The sequence below is a fragment of the Neovison vison genome, chromosome 11, assembly GCF_020171115.1.
Source record: "Neovison vison isolate M4711 chromosome 11, ASM_NN_V1, whole genome shotgun sequence".
NCBI lineage: Eukaryota > Metazoa > Chordata > Mammalia > Carnivora > Mustelidae > Neogale > Neogale vison.
Genome location: NC_058101.1, coordinates 43,365,966 through 43,386,459, shown reverse-complemented (window position 1 = coordinate 43,386,459; position 20,494 = coordinate 43,365,966). Strand labels below are relative to the sequence as shown.

At 34.4% G+C, this 20,494-nt stretch overlaps 1 protein-coding gene across 4 annotated transcripts in view; it reads left to right on the top strand.

Annotated features, from left to right (window-relative positions):
- The window catches only part of PCDH7 (protocadherin 7), a 418,062-nt gene that overhangs the window by 214,606 nt on the left and 182,962 nt on the right, over nucleotides 1-20,494 (top strand). For 2 of the 4 annotated variants that reach the window (XM_044225793.1, XM_044225792.1), the window contains exon 3: nucleotides 6,750-6,845. The exons of the other annotated variants lie outside the window; for them this stretch is intronic. In XM_044225793.1, coding sequence (XP_044081728.1) covers nucleotides 6,750-6,838 — 89 coding nt within the window. In that variant the 3' untranslated portion in view covers nucleotides 6,839-6,845. The remainder of the gene's footprint in view (nucleotides 1-6,749; nucleotides 6,846-20,494) is intronic. 4 annotated transcript variants of the gene reach the window in all.

Sequence of the window (20,494 nt, the reverse complement as noted above, 5' to 3'; positions counted from 1 at the left end):
TTCAAATTCTTAATATATTTCTCATATGGAATTAACTATATATTTATTTATATATTCATTCATTCATTCATTACTAAAATAGAATTGAAATCTAATTTCAAAGACAACTGTACGATTCAGATAAGCCATGGAAAAGATTGGTTAAATTTCTGTCTCAGGGAAATTTTCTACCATCTATGCTATTCTTATACATTTCTTTTTTTAAAAGGTTTTATTTATTTATATGAGAGAGTGAGTGAGAGAGAGAACAGAAGAGTGGGGGGAGGGGCAGAAAGAGAAGCAGACTCCCCGCTGAGCAGGGAGCCAAATGTAGGATTGCATCCTGGGTCTCCAGGATCTTGTCCTGAGCTGAAGGAAGACACTCAACACATTGAACCAACCAGGCATCCTCTTTACACATTTCTTTCTATATTTAGAAGATTCTGGAATTTTTTTTCTCTAAAATTGTCGTTTGTTTTACAATCTGCCCCAACCCCTGGGGACAAGAATAGAAAGACACTGAGTGGAAATCAAGATTTTCTATGGGTTTGCTAAGGTCTGCATGAGAAGTGATTCTCTTTGAAGTTTGCAAGATAGTTCTACTTATATTACTACATGTCTGTTTTCTTTTTTTTATTCACTTAGGTCCACCTTGAACCTGTGTAACAATTGTACTTCACTGCCGCCCCTTCCGCTCTTGTTTATAGCTTCTATCCTCTCTCCCTCACCTCCTGTACTCTGTATTCTCAGAGTACAGGAATTGGTAACCAATTCACTACCCTTAAATAGGCAACCAAAAAATGGCATATTACTGAGCATGCTACTTAACTGCCACACGTGAAAATACTTTACGTTTTTCACATCAATTTTTGGGATCGTCTTAATGTGTAGATTTTATTCGTTCACGAGAGAGCAAATCGTGCCTCACAGATCTTGGTTGATTAGCTCTAAGTCATGCAGCCAGTGAGGGGCTGAAATGGAGTTTGAAGAAAATCTGTCAAACAAAAGCACCATGTTCTTTCTATTACAACCTGCTGTGTCTAGTCATGCCCTTCTTTCACTGAAATGGTCTTAGCCTCTTTCATCTGCGTCGCTTTCCTGCTGACCAATTTTTTCTTTAAAGTTGACTGCAACTATGACCTCTTCTGTGAGGCCTTGCTGATGCTCTCGTCTGTAACTCTTTGAATATCACACATCTGTATTAACATATATCACAGCGTCATTCTTACAGAGGGTTTTATTTTTTATTTAAAAAATATGCTAATAATTTTTCATAAAATATTTTCTTCATGTTGTGAACTTATGGGAACTTTCAAACATATTTACAATTAATTATTTTTTAAGCATCTGAATTGGGATTTTGGATATGATGAAAATCAATGACATAAGACAAAAGCACTTTGGGTCCTCTACAGTTTTTCCAAGTTTAAAGAAGTCCTGAAATCTTAATGTTTAAGTTTCACTGACTAAATCAGTGGCTAGCACAGATTGAACACTCATGAAATATGCGATGAGCAAAATCGAATTATCAAACTGATATAATAACCTTCAGTTTCAGAGGCTTTAAATGTCTTTTGTGAGGACTTACACTTTCTATAATTTTATTAATTGACTCAAACAATTAAAAGTCAAGAAGAGCATGAGCAAAATCCACATCAAAATGTATTGTTAAGTAAAGAATAACTTAGAATATTAATTATGTCAATGTAGTGAAATAGTGTATTAATTAAAATTAAAATTGTAAGTGAATATTATTCAATACATTAATTAATAATTAGCCAGGTATTCAGAGGCTATTAGTTTGTCTAATGGACAGAGTGAATCCTGCTATTATAGATACACATGGTGAGATTTCTAGGGAGGGCAGATATATAAAACATTAGAATTTGAAAACAAGCAAAATATTACAGACTTGCTAGAAGCTTTATAAAATGTTTTTAATACAACTAAGTCTTAAAATTTTAATAAAATTGTCAAGAAATGTATCAAAACTCCAAATCTGTATATGGCAAAACTCTGTCATTATGATAGTTAATTTGTAGGAAGTAGAGTGTAATATTAAATAAAATTAATGAGTATCTGCTGTTAAAGAGAAAAAAAGCAAAAGTATATTTTATATTTTTACTCTAAAGTTAAGAAAACAAACATCATATGTTCAGTATGATTAATACACTCTACTTTAAATGCATTCATATGAAACTCATTTCAAATGTATTTCAATGTTAGTACCTAAGGTTTACACTTAATTTTTTATCTTTTTTTTTTTACTATTTCCTGATTTTTTTTTTTTTTTCATTGTACTATTGTTTTACCAAAGCTGGATCCTGGAAATAGCAAACATTTTTACTTAGTTGATTTTTATGGCCATTAAGCTATGCAATCTATGCTTTTAAATTTTAGGAGTTCAAAATATATTTCAGGATTCTAGAAACACATTATTAACACTAATGAAAGCTGAATAAAGGATTAACAACTATTCTTTTAAATTAAATCAGTTATGACTTTTACTGATCAAAAAAAAAAAAAAAGCTTCAGGTGGTGCCTACACAATAACATTTTTCCCTCTGTGTCTTCTGGTTTTTCCTTTCTTGTCTCAGTAGTTAAGCTGGGCTGATAACCTCATTCAGGGTTTATATGATTGTATATTTTATACTTAAGAAGTTCATTGGGCAATGTCCTATATGTAGTACCTCAGTATTATGAGTGCTCTAAGAATATGCTGTGTTCCTTTCTTTGTAAAAGTTCTAGGTTCCACCTCTCCCCATGACCCCTGGGGCAGATCTTAATATTTTCATGCAAGAATTAGCTGTTTGAGGGCCTCTCCACACTCTAGCCCTGCCCATACACACTATGGACGTTAGCATTATAATCATTAAAATGCCTTTTTTGATCATTATTTAGCCACTCTTAGCAAGATGGAGGATGAAAGAAAATCAGACCCATCTCATTCTCTGGAGTAAGACTCCGTCAGAGGAATATACTGGGCAGCTCATCTTCAGCAGAGCCCCGGGTATAAAAGTGAGAGATGGTGGGGAAGTTTCAGAGTCAGACCCAGAGTTAAAATATGTTTCTAATTGTTAGAGAAAATTTGCTTTTAAGAAGGACCTTACAAATAGTTAAGGAAAGCAGTACTGTTATCAGGAATGTTTACGCAGTGTGGAGATAGCCTTTTCTCCGATGTCCTTGCACCAGGCACACTGGGTTTGAGAAAGGCTTCAGACATTAAGTAGAGAACAGCAGTCTCATGGCTTAATCAATGTCTTTATATTGTTCAGTGTGACCCTTCCACACATCCAGGGCTCTTCTGCTGCTCCTTCCACTACACAATCCTTTCTGGTTAGACTCGCTTCAGACCACCAGCACTCAACAGCCTCCTTCCCACCATCCTGCATTAGGTTGTGTCAGCTTCCTTCTGTAAACTGCTTCTTTCCTTCCATTCTGGACCCATAACCTACTGTCTTTGAGAAGAAGTTCAATATCTGTCTAGTCAAAGTCAGCTCCCTTCATCTCTTGTAATTTCCAAGCACTAAATTTGACCCTTAGTTTCATTCCCCACCAAAAGATTATAACCCTTAGGGATAGGAACCAAGCCTTGGAGCTTCTTCTTCTTTTTTTTTTTTTAAGATTTTATTTATTTGACAGAGAGAGATCACAAGTAGGCAGAGAGGCAAGCAGAGAGAAAGGAAGGGGGAAGCAGGCTTCCTGCTGAGCAGAGAGCCTGATGCGGGACTCGATCCCAGAACCCTGAGATCATGACCTGAGCCGAAGGCAGAGGCTCAACCCACTAAGCCACCCAGGCGCCCAGACCTTCTTCCATATAACGGTTCAACATTGTGTTCTCTGTGCTGACTTCACTCAGTCACACAGGCCCTAGCCTCTGTAGCTTAATACCAGTATTTCTATCTTGATGATACATTTTTCCAAAAATAAAAATTTGAAGAGTCTGACTTTACAGTGGGCCATCCTGTGGTATTCTCTAGGATGTCATTGTTCTTTCATCTCCACAACAGGAATTCCTGTCCTTTTGTAAAACCAATCTCATTACAAGCTCTGCAATGTCAAGGCTGTTCAATAATAATCACAAACCATTTCTCTAACCACTTTTTTTTTTTTTTTAATTTGACAGATAGAGATCACAAGTAGGCAGAGAGGCAGGCAGAGAGAGGAGGAAGCAGGCTCCCTGCTGAGCAGAGAGCCAGATGCAGGGCTCAATCCCACGTCCCTGAGCCAAAGGCAGAGTCTTTAACCCATTGAGCCACCCAGGAGCCCCATCTCTATCCACTTTGTATTTTCACTGATCATATACCCCACCCCCCACTTTTTATTCAGGTTGAATATCTAGCTTATATCATGGTCCATAAGCAGATTCCTACCAAATTCCCCTTTAGTACCAGTGATCATTTTATTATCCTGGCCTCCACCTTTCACACCTGAAGAAAAAATAGTACTTATTTTTATATTCCTTACTCCATAAAGTTCTCTTCTTCACTCCATGAATTTGTGACTCTGTAATTTTAAAATTACAGTTTAATCTTTTTTGTTGCTGTTTTATGTTGTTTTAGTTATTTATAAACTCAGCTATTTATAAAATCATTTTATATTACTTGGTACATCTTGATAAATTATAATATTAGTGTTCTTCTGTGTCTTATGTATGTGTATTTATTTTCCAAAGTTTCTCATAAGTGTACCTTTGGTTATTTTTTAATCTCCCACAATATAGTACTAATTTTCAAACACACTACATCATAATAATCTACCCTTAATCAGGTCAAAGGAAGAACTACTATATATAAAATTCTTAGGATACTAGGGAGTCAAAAAAAATGTATTTTATGCTGGTTGTAAGAATCTTGTCTCAAATTAAGAGCATGTGGATCTTTTTACTTCTGGTTTGCAAAATTCCCGCATTTGATTCTCCCAAGGACAAAATGCTGATCTCCAAATACTCATTCACAAATATTTAAATATAGGAATAATTAGGTTTAATTTTTACTTTGATATTGCTGGAATATGTAGATTTTAATTTTAAAGGGGTATTTGAATTTTAAAATATTATGTGTAATAACAGTATTTTAAAATTAAGTACAAAATAGATATTAGGAAAAAGCTATAAAAATATCATGTTTAATCATATCAGATAAAAATTAAGTTTTCTACTTTCGGTTGCTTTTTTTTTTTTATTTATTTAAACAGGCCTAGACTGCATATGCCTTCAGAATTCTTTGATGCTAATCTCTTATGATAACCAATTAGTTTCTAAATTTCTCAATTCAAGGGCTGACTAATACTGTTGCCTAAGCATTAGGTGGGTCATGTTATTTTAAACAGAGATGGTGGCTAATAGTCAGCAGTGTGTCAAGAACCAGAAGAATTGAGAAATTGGAAAGTTTTGAGACACCCTGTCTAAACAAGATTAAGATAAAACCAGAAGGATGATCATGCTTCTAACCCCAAAGATCTTTGTGATAGCTGCATTCTTAAACATCAGGATTAAAGGTTAGAATCACATTCAGCATGCAAACACGTATTCATGAAAATCCCTGTCTTTAAACAAAAATTTAAGAATGTCCCAGGTTGTCCATAAATAATAACAGATTAAGAAACATTGGTGTGAGGGTCAGATTTTTTTTCCACAAAGAAAAATTAATTCCTCCTAATACTTCCTTCCCTTTTTACTACTTTTTCATTAACACTTAATTTTTTAAAGTAATTTGTTCACATGAACATTCAGAGAAAGGTACAGATATTTCCCACATAACCCCTGCCTCCCCACAAGCATATTCTCCATGACCAGCATCCCCCCAACAGTAGAATATCGTTTCTTTCCTTCAGAAAATATACATAGATTTTTATAAGTTTATTTCCACTTTTATAAGCTTCTCTAAATAGTGTAAAGCAATCATTTTTCATATGTAGTTGGTATCTAAATATAAATATACAAAGCTAAAGATTTCATCAAAAATAAATACTAAGAGCAAAATTGGATAGCAGTGTTCAGATTTTAAGTGTGGTATCATCTCATCTATTGATGTTATTAAAGCAATTAATTATCACTAAGATTCAAATCATTTACTGCTACCAACTGTTTACTAACATTTTCATTTTATTTATTTTTATATAATCCTATATATTTACTCTTCAAAATTTACAGACAATCCAGATTAAGTCATGTCTACAAACACATAACTAGAACATAAACCTTTTTACAAGTTTTGTTATTTTGACTTCTTGCAATGCATAAGAAATCTACTAAATTTATTTCTTATTAACTTAACAACTTGAAATTGTTTTAAAACCAGAACCACATATCCCTAAGAGAATGTAAAAAGAAAATGCATTGTGAGCCAGTTTTGTAACAATGAGGTAGAGGCAGAATGAGAAAATGATAATAATCCTACTGTGTGGGGGGTAGAAATACATATATATTTGGTATTGTTTATTCTATATAGTTTTTTCTTAAACATGTTGTTAAAAAAAAATCTATACCTTTATATCCAAGCGAGAATAAGATAGTAGCTTATGATATGTAGAACCCACTGTGTCCCTAGACTTGGAAGATTCTTGTTAGAATGTTCCTATTGACAACTTTCAAAATACCTAATCTGCATAAGTTATTTTTAAGGTTCATCTAGAATTTTAAAAAGGCAAAAAAGAAACCAAGCTCAGGGTTTTTGGAAATTGTTTTATTGGCGAGGTCTATGGATGGACACCATTGTGTAGGGGCTGCTGATTTTCCCTTCACATATTTCCCCATCTCCCTTCCCCAGGTGTTGCTGCCATCACTACCTTTCCCTTCCTCCCCTTTCCTCATGGCAAGACGCATGGAAGAAGAGTGCTGTTAAGGCCTCTCCATTAATCAACAGGTATGGTGGTTCCCATGAAGCAATGCCGCTGGCCCTCCTCTGCGTTCTTCATTAATAATCTAAGTCCTTGACATTCAGAAGACGCATTTCTACACTACACAGAGTCTACTGATGTGGCGGATGTATTCAACTTGAGTGTATCTTTACACATTTCGGCATGCTATGCATTTCAGAATTCCCTGCACAGTTAGAATTCTTTTTTTAATGTAAAGACTACAGAAGAATTAATGATACAATTTTCGGAGAAAAGTGTTGCAAAGTTTCCTCAACTCATCACATAGGAAAGAAAAACAACTTGTATGTGTATGCCACTTTCAGCCTTCTACAAGACTGAAAACAATTGTGATATAACATACCTTTGAAAAGTGTAAAATGGGAATGTTTTGTGAATTTTAAGTCATAATTCAATTAGTATCACATTTGGATTTTCAAAAGCATTGCACAAAACTGCATGCAGATGAGGGATGCTTACTCATTTGGTTACAGAAAATTAGGTATAAACCAATTCAAATAAATCTAAGTCCCCCCACAAAACCATGTCATTCACATATGAGAGCCAAATATATTCTAATCGCTTTCTGCAAAACTTTTTTTTTTTTTTTTTTTTTGGTTAACTCAGCTGGTGGCATTTGAAGGAGATGAAGGTGACTGTGTCCTCCAGCAGTCCCAAGATTACCTCTGTTCAGGCTGCTGTATTTTGAAAGAAGCTAGATCCCTCAGGGCTCAAACTCCAGCAGAGTCATAACCTATAAAACATAAACACTTATTCATCATGGAGAAACACCCACCTCCTTGATTTCCTTTTTCACTAGAAGAACTGGTCCCTCTAGGTCCTGCAGGGGCTTGTTTTGGGGATATATCAGGTTCTGCATTACACCCTTGTGACTCTCTCAGGATTTTTGAGACATGTGACTAGAACACTACCTTTGGGCTAGGAAAATTGTTGGCAGACACTTTAAAATAGTAATTGTGTCTTAAAAAAATAGTTAAGTGTGTCTCTAGGTGTGTCCATGTACAGCAGCATTATTTGTGATATTCTTTAAAGTGGTAGCATAGTGAAGACTTGTTTGTTCAATACGCAAAACAAATCATTTTGATTTACATGCATTTTTTGCTGATGCGACCTTAGCCATTGAAGGCTGAACCATTCATCTTCACTCACGAACAAATGGCCTAGTCTCTGATAAAGCTCTGAAATCACTCGTGGTCCTCCATAACCCCATTTCTACACATATCTTTCACATCCACAGGCCTTCACAGAATTGGGTCTCTCCATCTGGAGGGCCCTTTCCCTACATCTGCTTGGAAAACTCACAAAAATAATAGTAGACCTGTGCTGAGAGTTTAACGTGTGTCAGGCATCACGTTCATGAGTTTCATCTCCATCTTCTTAATTCATCTACACAAAGGAACATAAAGTTAGACATTATTAGCATCATCCATATTTAAGAGGGGAACAAAAGAGGCTTGGAGAAATCTAATATGGCCATGATCACTCAGAATTGACTAAAGCAGGATGTGCCTTCTGTAATTTTTCCTGTTTTCTCCCATGTGAAGCTGTGACTCTAAGTCACATTCAACTCTGACTTACAAGAGGACAATGATTTCATCTTCTCTTTTATGAACTTTCTATGTCAACAGTGTTCGTTACTCACTAAATGTTGGACAAATGAGTGAATGTTTATAAAACCATCATTCATCTTCCTTATCTGCGTGTGGACCATTCCTCTCATCCATACTTCTCTCTGCTGTTTTCATTCCCCTTGGTATGTTTCTCTTGACCATTATTAGCTTCATAGATTACTCACTATATATTGTAATAAATATATTATATGAACTAATTCTTTATTTTCTCCTAAATTTAGGACCAGTAATTAAAAACCAAGCAACTATAAAATAATTGCAAATGCAGGAAAAAAACTTAATTTGAATTTATAAAATTAACCAAATCTAATGTTAAGAAGTATAGCTATCCATACTGTGTCTCATATGGAAAGAAAATTCAACCAATGCATTCTAAGATTTTGAGGAAAGGTAACCAGAGCAATTCTTTTTTACATTATAGGAAAATAAAAGAAATGCATACCATATAAGTAAGAGTCTTATCAGTTTACCAGAAAAGAAAATTTTTAAAAAGTGAAGATTAAGATATAGATGAGATTAATAGGATTAATCAAGAAGGAAAAGCATTTTTTTTTTTTTTTTGAGAAAAAAAAGAAACCACCAGAGTCTGGAAAAATGTAAAAAAAAAATGGAAAAGCAATAAAAAAATTGAAGGAAACATATCATTGAAAACCAGAGACACTGAAAGGACTTAAAAAATATATGAAATAAAACTGTGAAAGAAAACAAAATCAATGCAGGAAGAGAAAAGGAACTTTATGAATTTTTGTTTCCTTCATTTTTAGAAAATCTCTTGAAGTCCAAGTTCTGGAAAGAGAAAGAGCAAGTTAAGATATGTGGATTTAAGAACACTGTATATTTCTAGGACTTTTTCTGGGGAAATAGTGCTTTTGAGAGCAAGATAAGTGTTTCAACATTAACTTGGAATATTTAGAACTAAAAAGATTGTGCCTAGAAAATAAATTGAGTTAAGGCTTGATGGAAAATTAAGATACAAGTCAAAATATCCCTCCTAATCATACTCTCTACTAAGATAATCATAAAACTAATTAATCAATCTATTAGCTCTGTGATTATTGTTCCTATCTTTTATTATTATTATTATTATTTATTTTAATGTGGAGAGACTAGAACATAGAGTAAGTGTTTGCTGAATTCGGCATGGAATTTTAAGAGAGATTATGGTCAACTAATCTAGTCTTAATAATGCCATTATAAGAATCACTTATCTCTGCTTGAATAATTCCAGTGACACAAAATCCAGAGGTACCTCACTGTTATTTTGGGACATTTTTAACTTCTCAGCTTTTTCTTATATTGAGCCAAAATCTGTCTTCCTGTAACTTGAATTCATTTATCCTGGGTTTTCTCCTTGGGAAAACACATAATAAGTTATATTCGTTTTCTAAACAAAAGTATTTCCAAGACGTATATTCAAACAGGCCCTCTGTCATAATGTTTACATATATTGTGTCTCCCTACATATTATTTTCTAGGTGAAAGCCCCAGTTCTCCTAATTGCTCTGTGTTGCTTCATTGCAAAACCTTTTAGCATTCATTTAGTGCAAATTTTTTTTTTATTATTATTTTTTTTAATAGAACAAGGAATTCAGGATGGGCTCCCACAGTTTATATTCTCATATTTGGTCAATTTGAAGAGCCTGGAAAATCTATTTGAATACCTTCAGAGAAAAAAGGAAGGTGCAGCTTAAAAGAGCATATGGCTTTGATCTGAATTTTTATGTTTATAAAGGTATGGTTTGGATAGTGAATAGTAAAATGTAAAAATAAAATAAATAACTATATATAAAAATGGCTGAAAAAAGATAGAAAAATGAATTAATATTTAAAAAATAACATTTGATGAAGGCAAAAGAATTTTCAGGTCTTACCTTTGTATTTTTAATTGAATACATATTTTAGTTTGGTTGATGCCTGAGATGGAGCTTTTCCTGAAAAAACTCTGTTCATCATTCTAACAAATCTGGCTCTTAAAAAAAAAAAAAAATCCCTAAGTGGATAATAATATCAGTGGATCAGTGGAAGTAAAAGACAAACAAAACAAAATCAAAACAAAAGCTATTTTATTTTCTCAATAAAATTACTGACTCTGCTGATGAATAATATGTGCTAACATGTAGTAGTATATTACACAGAGGTCAAAGAGGACAGAATAAGACTGAAAGATGTATAAAGGATTCCCTGTCAGATATGGACTTTCCCCAATGAAAGTTACTGCAAAGTAAATTTTTCATTTATGTAAAGTGCCCCTTAATGCCAAACTGCTGTCAATGTCCCTCGGTGAGTTCTATTTATGAGTAGATTATGGCACTCTTTCAGAGGCCCTGCACATCTGACTTTTAGTGAGTGCCTACACAGAATATATGGCCTTTACTAGAACCTGGAAATTTAATTAATTTGCTGGCAGAGAATACTTTTTATGCCACATGGCTTTTCCCTGACCCTACCTAAGATTTCCATTTTCAGATGTGCTTCATATATTATGAACCTATATAGTCTTAACGAACATTTACCATATGGTAATTATAATGTTTGACTTTATATTCTCAAAAGCTCCAGTGCCTACATAAATTCTTTCTCTTTAATACTAAATGTTGCTTTGTAAGTTATATGAATATATACCCTTCATTCTGCTTTTCTTAGACTCAATTCCCAGAGCAATATTCTTTGGTTATTTGATTATATGTAAGATTCTTAAGCAATATTCTCAAGAACAGAAAACCTCTATCTGCTTTGTCTATCACTGCTATTAAAGATGTGTTCTATGTGCAGCATGTCTGATTTAATATCTTTCGCTCTGTCTTCTAGTGTTTTAGAAAGAGGAGAGTGAAATGCAACATATTTGGGTTAATCACTTGCCCTCTCAAGACCTCATGTGTGAATTTCCAAAATAAGGAGTTTAACTAGCATGTTTTTAAAGCAACTTCCAACTTTCTATGGAGTATGGAAGACAAGGAATTTTAGAAATTAGAGTTTTGTTCTGGATTTGCCAATAAAACTATATTTCACCTCCCCAAGTTACAGTATGCTCATTTGTAAAATACAAAGACCAAGTTAGAACAGGGATGTCCTCTTTAGAGACAACATGTGCTGACTTACTTTTCTTTCTAGAGCTTTCTCTTGAGAAGGATTCTGAGAATTTTGCTTTTGAAAATAGGTAAATGCAAGAGAGTGTCTGGTGCTCTAAGGAAGACAGGTTGAGGAGAGGACTACCACTTGAAATAACTGAAGGACTTGAATGCAAAAGAGAGACAAAGGATTGAACCCAATCTTTATGATTCTTAAGGGCAAAAAGAATGCCAGTAGGCTTAAATGGGAGAAAATTGCTTCCATACAAGGGTGAAATTTATTACCCTTAAGAAATAATAAAATCCGCTCCATAGAATAGTGTTTGTTCTGAAATCTGTATCACTAAGGATGTTGAAACTTAGGTTGCATGATTAACTTCTTCAAATCATTATTAAAGGACCTCATTCATAAGATAGCAAGTTAGAGAAAATGAATTCCAATGCTAATGGTCTGTGATTACATGATAATCATCAGACATAATAATAGTGATAGTTCTGTACTGGAATTTGGTAACGTAAGTCTCACAAGATTTCACTGAAATTGGTGACTGAGAATTTTCAATACAAGTTATTATAATTGTTAGCCAGTGCCCATAGCATTCTAGAAAAATGCTTTTATCTGACCAATGCTAGTGTTCCAGAGAGAAAGTCACTAATTTTTATTCGTGGAGTCATTACTTCTTTTCTATCCGGAGAATCCACCTTCTGTCCTCATTATGAAAGCTATTTTTCTATTGCAATGTAACTGACTATAATAAAAATTGTAATAAAGACAGCTTGCAAAAGTAACTTAATGATTCATTATTTTTAATTTATTAAGATGTGGGACATAAAGCATTCACATAGAATCATAAATTATTTTATTGGGAAGAGATTATGAAAATTCCTCATTTTGAAATCCAGTAAAGAAAGAAAAAAATAAGCAACCTTTCAAGGTCATTCAGTCAGTGGGAGAGGGGTGATCTGTATTTTTTGAATCCTGGTCTAGAGGCAACCAAATTTACTGCAGTAGCTTGCTTAAAAGTATAGATCTTGGTGAGTTGACACTTTCTTTTGTGTCCTTAGATGCACTACTTATCTTGAATCAGCAGGATGAAATAGGAAAGCAAACACACAATTTTATTTATAAGAAACAGAAAAACACTAGGTAGTGTAGCCTGCTGTGTTCCTGGAGGGGCATAGAAGTTGGCATCCTTTTGTAAAGCTTGACATGACAAACATTCTTTGTAATCATCTAACAACTTTTGCCAGAAGTGAAACCAGTCAAAAATATATTCCAACTTAAAGTCAGGAGCTGCATAATATGATCTTATCACCTCTATTTTGTGGCTGGAGACACCACAGTATGCAACCTTCCCAGAGTGCATAGTCAATAAAGAGGCGCAAGTTACCAAAGATTCCCAATCATAAGCATTAATCAGACTCAACTATCATTATTTAAGCTTGCCTGTCCACTCTAATCAGAACAACAGGCATCAATTAAATAAATAGAACATCTGATTATAAAAAGAATTGTTAACACAGGCACATTAGCTGGTTGTAATAGGATATGAGTTAATTGATGGGGGAAAATGTCCTGAGACATCATACGCATACTGCTCAGGATTTTAATTCTTCGTGATCTTTGTTGAACGTAGCACGTTGAAAACCAACATGTTCAAGTAATGAAGAAAATGCATACAAATATTTTTCAAACAACAAAAAATGTGGATCTAGTCTTGAAATTTTACTAATTTTGTGAGATAAGTGAAAACATAATCATTACATTAGTTTTACTCTTTTCTATATTTATGAATAAGAACAAAAAGATAAGATTGGGAGGGCTGATGGCTTTACAAAGGTGTTTTAGATTATTTATTTTAAAGGTTCCCGCCCCCCCATAAGTCACTGTACTATCAGTGACTTTTCTCCTTGTTTTTGAACTAGTTATCAAAAAGGTATACGTTATAAGTCTTTCAATATTGAATTAAACAGGTTTTGCATAGTAAGCATCTTTCGGTATATCCATAAAATATTTTCTTCCAAGAGACTGAAGTTCTAATTTTATCACGGAAATCAACAGAAAAGTAACTTTCAGCTAACACACTAATTTGCTTTACTGCAAACTCTTCTGGATTACATTAGGTTAGGGGAGAATATCCAAATATTTTTGGCTTCAGTAGGAGTGAGAAAAGAAGCCAGAATAAAATCATTTGGTTATGTTTTGCAACACTTGAACTTAAGAAAATTGTGGTTATGCCTCAGATACTGAAAACATATGCTGAACTGTGATAGGTAGAAGATATTTTTATGAGAAAATAAGGAGAGGAGGAGGTAGATTAAAATTCAGCAGAAAAAACTACTTGTGCATGGAGTAAATCCTGAGTGAAAGGGAAAGGAAATTTCTAGAACCCCGCCAGACCTGCCCAAGGATCCTTCTTCAATGGTTCTATGGTTCACTGGGCAGATATGCTCTTTTTTTTTTTTTAATGTTTCCAGAATATATGTCATGGATATGTGAGTGTTATGTAAACACAACAACATTTTGAATACATATGTAAAACATAGAATCTATTTATGACCTTCTACGTTGCCTTAATAGTGGTATTGAGATACTATATATTGCAAAAGAAATACGACCATGGACATTTAAAACTATAGTTCATTATTTTAGATTTAAAGAATAATGAAAATTTAGAAAGGAAATTTGTTCCATGTAACAAAAGTCTCCTTTTAGCAAGCCTCTTTAATTTTTTTTTTTTTTTTAAGTTTCTGTTTAAATTCAAGTTAGTTATGATCCGGTTTAATACTCGTTTCCGTTGTACGGCATGGTGTTCAACACTTCCATACAACACTCAGTGCCTACAACAAGGGCCCTCCTTAATCCCCATCACCTATTTCATCCATACTCCCACCCACCTCCCTTCTGATAACTGCCAGTGTGTTCTCTATAGTTAAGTTTGTTTCTTGGTTTCCCTCTCCCTCTTTTTCCTTCCTTTGCTCATTGTTTTGTTTCATCAGTTCTTCAGATGAGTGAAATCATATGGTATTTCTATTTCTCTGAGTGACTTATATCACTCAGCATAATACTTTCTTTTTTTTTTTTTAAAGATTTTATTTATTTATTTGAGAGAGAGAGACAGTGAGAGAGAGCATGAGCGAGGAGAAGGTCAGAGAGCGAAGCAGACTCCCCATGGAGCTGGGAGCCCGATGTGGGACTCGATCCCGGGACTCCAGGATCACGCCCTGAGCCGAAGGCAGTCGTCCAACCAACTGAGCCACCCAGGCGTCCCAGCATAATACTTTCTAGCTCTGTCCATGTGGTTGCAAATGACAAGATCCCGTTCTTTTTTGTGGCTGAGTAGTATTCCATTTAACAGACTCAGTTTTCAAAATTTGTTATATGTTATGAGGAAAAAAAAATCATGTAATTTTAGCCAAGCACTTTAAAGTTCTAATAATATTTTAACAAACTAAATTAGTTCAATCTGGAAATGAAATAATTTACAACTGAATAAATGATCATGGGATATCATAGTATTTTTAAAGAATATGACATTTCTTTCTTTTTTTTAAAGAGAGAGTTATGATATTTATCTCTTTTAATAAAGAAAAGGTATACCAATACTTCTATATAATATGTCATTCCTGTAATTAAAATAATGGCTGGCGAAAGATAGTCATTATCTCATTACAAAGAATACATTTTTAAGAAAGAAAAAGCATAATGAACAGATAAACCATGAATGTATTTTACTAGGTATGTAATAATACATTTTTCCAAACGTGGTTATGTAAGGTGGTCATTTTATTTTAATGCAACCCTTAGGAATGAACACTACTTTAAAAAGATATCAATGAGTTTGCTGGGTTTTGTAGGGGTAAAAAAACCCCGCTTATTGTTTCAAGAATGTGAGGCTCAAAGCACTAGATTGGTAAAATCAGATGGTTCAGAAAGTTTAAGAAGGCAGTGAATCATCTAAAATGTGGTGCAAATATCACTAACGTTTTCCAAAGATGCCATTTATCCAGGAAAGGCTGTGATGCTTTTGTAGACATTTCGCTTTTACCTCCAACTGCAGTTTGTTTATGAGATTCAGTAATGAGGATGACTGTGTTTTGAATTTTACTCATAAACTGAGGAACACTCAAAGGACCATTTAGGTAATACAGAGTTCTTTTTTTATGCCAAGAATTTATTATAAATAACTGTGAGATTTCAAAGACGTTTTCTCTAAGGAAATATGTGATATATACAGCACCATTAGTAATTAAAATAATGAGCTATTTTCGGGGCTCTCATACAGTCCAAATGTCAGAGATACAAATTATTTTGTTTTATTGAATGAGTTACATGTTAAAAAAAAAAAGTAGAATAAACATTGTAATGCCCATTGCCAGAGCATTTTTGGGAAAAGAAAAAAACATAAATCACTGTTGTTAAGGGTTATGGAGTTTACTTCTTCATGGCTATGGTTTATACAAAAGCATGTGTCCTGTAGTTGTATGAATATTGTATTTATAAGGAAAGTGTATATATTATGTATTCTTCCAGAAGTCAGATGGCATTAAATCAATTTTCAAGTGTTTGTGGGTTATTCTAATGCCTAGAACCCTGGCACCTAAGGATTTACTTTGTTGACAATGAAACTCTTAGACCCTCAAGCCACAAATGAGTTTTTTTTTTTTTAATCTGAAATAGTTTACGGTGCTAAAAATGTGTACCTTCATCTATTTTAGTGAGTAGTTATTTATCTATTTTCCTTTGAATAAATAATCGGAGCTTCCATTTTATTTAGCACAAATCCCAAGTGAAAGGAGACATAGACTTTTTTTTTTTTTTTAAGATTTTATTTATTTGTCAGAGAGAGAGAGAGAGAGAGCATGCAAGCACAAGCAGGGGTAGCAGGAGGCAGAGGGAGAATCAGGGTCCCTGCTAAGCAAGGAGCCCGATGCAGGACTTGATACTGATCCCAGGGTCCTGGGATCATGACCAGAGCTGAAGGCAGATGCTTAACCAACTGAGCCACCCAGGCATCCTGACATAGACTTAATGAGTAACTGGCTGGTAGAATAAAACACTTGCATTGAATTGTCATCTATGAAATTTTGATAGAGAGTGTAACCACTCCATGTTCTATTCTCTCGCCTGTAAAAGGTAACATAGCAACATACATTAAGCCCCCAGTAGTTAATGTGGGCATTATACAGATTGTTGCCTTGAAATAGAAAGGGACATCGAGAGGGAGGGAGGGAAAGAAGGGGAAAGAGAAGAAGGGAGGGAAGGAATGAAGGAAGAGATGGAGGGAGTTAGGGAGGGATTTCTTTCCTACTGATTTCCTGCTGATATATAAAAAAGTCAGTCCTCCAATACAATTTGGAGATGCTGCATCCAACTAGAGAGGACAGAGAAAATGCATGTAATAGAATATTTTTCAATTAAAAAATGAATCTTTGTAGATGGGCTTAGAGAAATGCTTTTAGGAATGAATTGAAAAATGAGAATTGACTGTGGCTAGGTCATGTAATAAGGTACTATTCACATTTGAAAACAGGCAATTTATGAAAAAGCAAAATGCTGCCATGTGACATTACGTCCTACAGATAATGATAGTTGGAGCCCTTTTGGTATGACCACATTTTTTTCGATAATCTTCTAGAGAACTCTTACATGATGGTGACAAAAGAGATCTGGTGAAGAAATTACAGGATAAATTTCATGCGAAATGTTACAGGAACAATCCTTATACATGCGATTGTTTATTTCTGGATAAAAGAAAATGAATCAAATGTAAAAAATGTTCAGTTACAAATAATTTGCAAATATGGATAAATAGAAAAATATAAAAATAAGACTGAAAATTAGGTGAGAAATGTTAATTCTCTGATAGCAGTTAATTAACATGTCATTTATATTTCTTTCATCTCATTTTCTGTCCTTGGATTTACTGTATGTTATTGATGCAAATCAACTTTGGCTGCTAAGGTAGCCTCAGTTATAGTCACATGATTTTATACAATATAAAGTGAGAAAAATCACAGTTGGACTATAAATAAAACTGATAATATCTCTACTGAGTTGAGGAAAAGGGAAATAAAATTTATGTTTAAAATGTATTAATATGAGTAAATTGAGTTAGCTCCCTTTTTATATTTGGAATTTTAAAAATTAGAGTTGATTCCATTAAAGAAGTGACTAAAATATAGGAGTTAAGAAAAAAGGAGGCAGAGTTGTGATTTGACATTGAAATGAAAATATATGGGTCTATAGGTTTTCTAGGTGTACTATTTTATCTTTCAACAGATCTTCTCTTGCCAAATGAATAGATACTTACTAGGTCTTTTATGGGACCATTTATAAAATACTTGTATTCTTTTTTTTTTTTACATTTTATTTATGTGACAGAGAAAGACACAGTAAGAGAGGGAACACAAGCAGGGGGAGTGGGAGAAGGAGAAGCAGGCTTCCTGCAGAGCAGGGAGCCCGATGTGAGGCTCCATCCCAGGACCCTGAGATCATAACCTGAGCTGAAGGCAGATGCTTAGCAACTGAGCCATCCAGGTGCCCCAATATTTGCTATATTCTTAATGAAACTTTTAAATTAATGTGTTTTCATTCTTATTCTATCTTATTCAAAAATGATTTAATGGGGCTTATAAAAATATGAAATCTTGACAATTAGTCATAGTTTCATTATGATTGAAGCATATCTAAGTCTACCAAAAATGCAGCCCTCTTTTTCCCAGTGTACTGCTCTTATTTGAAAATTAATTCTGGTGATTGCTCACCACCTAAGAGTGCTGTCAACTGATGCTAAAATGTACTGCACAGCTACTATAAACCTTATCTCTTGGTCTCCTTACCTGATACCATTTCATTCTTTTTACTGCCATCTTTCAGTTGCAAAAAAGGACCAAGTCAACTCACCTGTCCTAGCAGATATATACAGGATGTCTGCTGCTACTTGGTCAAATAGGACATGCCCAGAGGGTTTCAAATTTTGTCTCAATAGCCTTAAAGCATTTCCTCTGACCTAACTAATCTCCTTCACTCACCTCTGTACCCACAAAGTAATCTGTTTTCCAGGGTTGGTAATCTGCCTCTTCCTTTCCTCAGTCAGCACCCACATTTATCTGGTGCCAGGAACAACAAAATTCAGTTGAAAAAGTGCACACTGGTTTTTGAACAACTTGATTTGGTCTTGGAGGAAACAAATTATTTGAGCTGAATTCCTTCTTCTATGTGAAAGACTCTTAGGATCCTAGAACAGGGATATCTACGGTTTTAACAAATGTTTAGTAAACAGATGTCTCTCTAATTGATAGAATTTGAGTAGGTATGACAAAATGATAGGGAAATTTCTGGCATTGGGTTGGTTACAGCACCAGAGATTCATGCCAAGGGACATCAGCTAGACTTTTTCAGGTTGGACAACCTAAGTCATTGCTTTCTTAAATTATTAGCTTTCAGGTTCTTCCAAATCTGCAAGATGTGTGTGTGTGTGTGTGTGTGTGTGTGTGTGTGTTTGTGTGCACATGTCTGTGCACTTATGCATGTATGTTTCCAAGGGAGGTAGAAAGGTGATCAATTAAGTCATTCTGTGTAAGTGAGAGTAAGAGCCTTGAGATTGCACTCAGAGTCTTGACTTCCTATTACTACTCCTCTCAGTAGCGATGTCACTTGTGTATTATTTCTGCTCCAGTAACAACAGCTCCGCTGGGCTTCCGCCATGCAGGTCATAAACGTGCAGACCAAATTGTATTGTCGTCAGTGTTCTAATCAACAAGGTCCTCTTGCTTACATTTCTGGTATTTACCGATCATGGGAAGTGGGAAAGTGGGATATATTACAGCTATTGTCAGGGTGAGCTGACACAAGGAAGAAGTAAGCCATTGGTCCACTACTGGAACCATCCTACGAAACTCAAACCTTGGCTAACAACGGTAGCCAAAATCAAGAATATCTGATAGGGGCTGACTAACAGATTCCTCTGGCTTCTGGTGGAAATCTGGTCAATCAAAAATAAGGCTTCAGAGCATAAAATACCATGCCATAGCCATATGTTGATTAAGTATATGCTTCGAGGCTGAAAATTCATTGAAGATTTCCTGTTCCTTTCTAAATTTGTTGAGTTTCTTTTCCTAGATAATATCATTTTGTTGCTTTTTGTATGTAGGCTACTTGTCAATATTTGAGATTCCTAAATTGTGAAGATGTTTTCTCAGTTCTTGATAATTGTTTAAGGCCAAATAATACATTTGTATTGTTACAACATGATATGCCTTTACAAATATGGTGGTAATTAAGTTCATCTAACAATGAATGATAGTATAAAGTACTTTCTTTAGGCCCAATCTGTGCTTTGTGCTAGACTGAATTCATAGAATTCACCCTGTTGCTTATATTATTTTCCTCCTCTTTTTTTTTTTTCTGTTTCTTTCAAAAGGAGTGTCTGGATATTCCTGCATTTTTTACAGTTCATAGATGGTAAAACAGTATAGACAATGCATTTTAGAATTTATGATACTTGCCAAATCTGACTGGAATGTCAGAAAAGTGTGAAAGAAGAAACAGCACAACTAAGCAAGTTACCCCTTCTTCTCATTTCCAAAGTAATTTTTTTAGGCCTAGGGAAATTTTGACATGAGTGAAAACCTTTCTCAACTCTGCAAACCAGACTTAATTCAGAAGATCACTCTGAGTCTTATGGATTATGACAGTTTCAGAGGGGCCATATTTTTACATGGATGGACCACTGCAGGACAATTTTGGAAATATATTAGACACAAACATATTATCTCTCCATCTCAAACATATATGTCTTCTCTTGCTGTCTTGATGGATTTTCAGTAAATGCCTGTATTTGGGGTTTATAAGAAATAGTCCATTCTCAACGAACATTAAATTGTGCATTATCTTCTCCCAATAACAGTGTAACACAGAGTCTACCCTGTAAT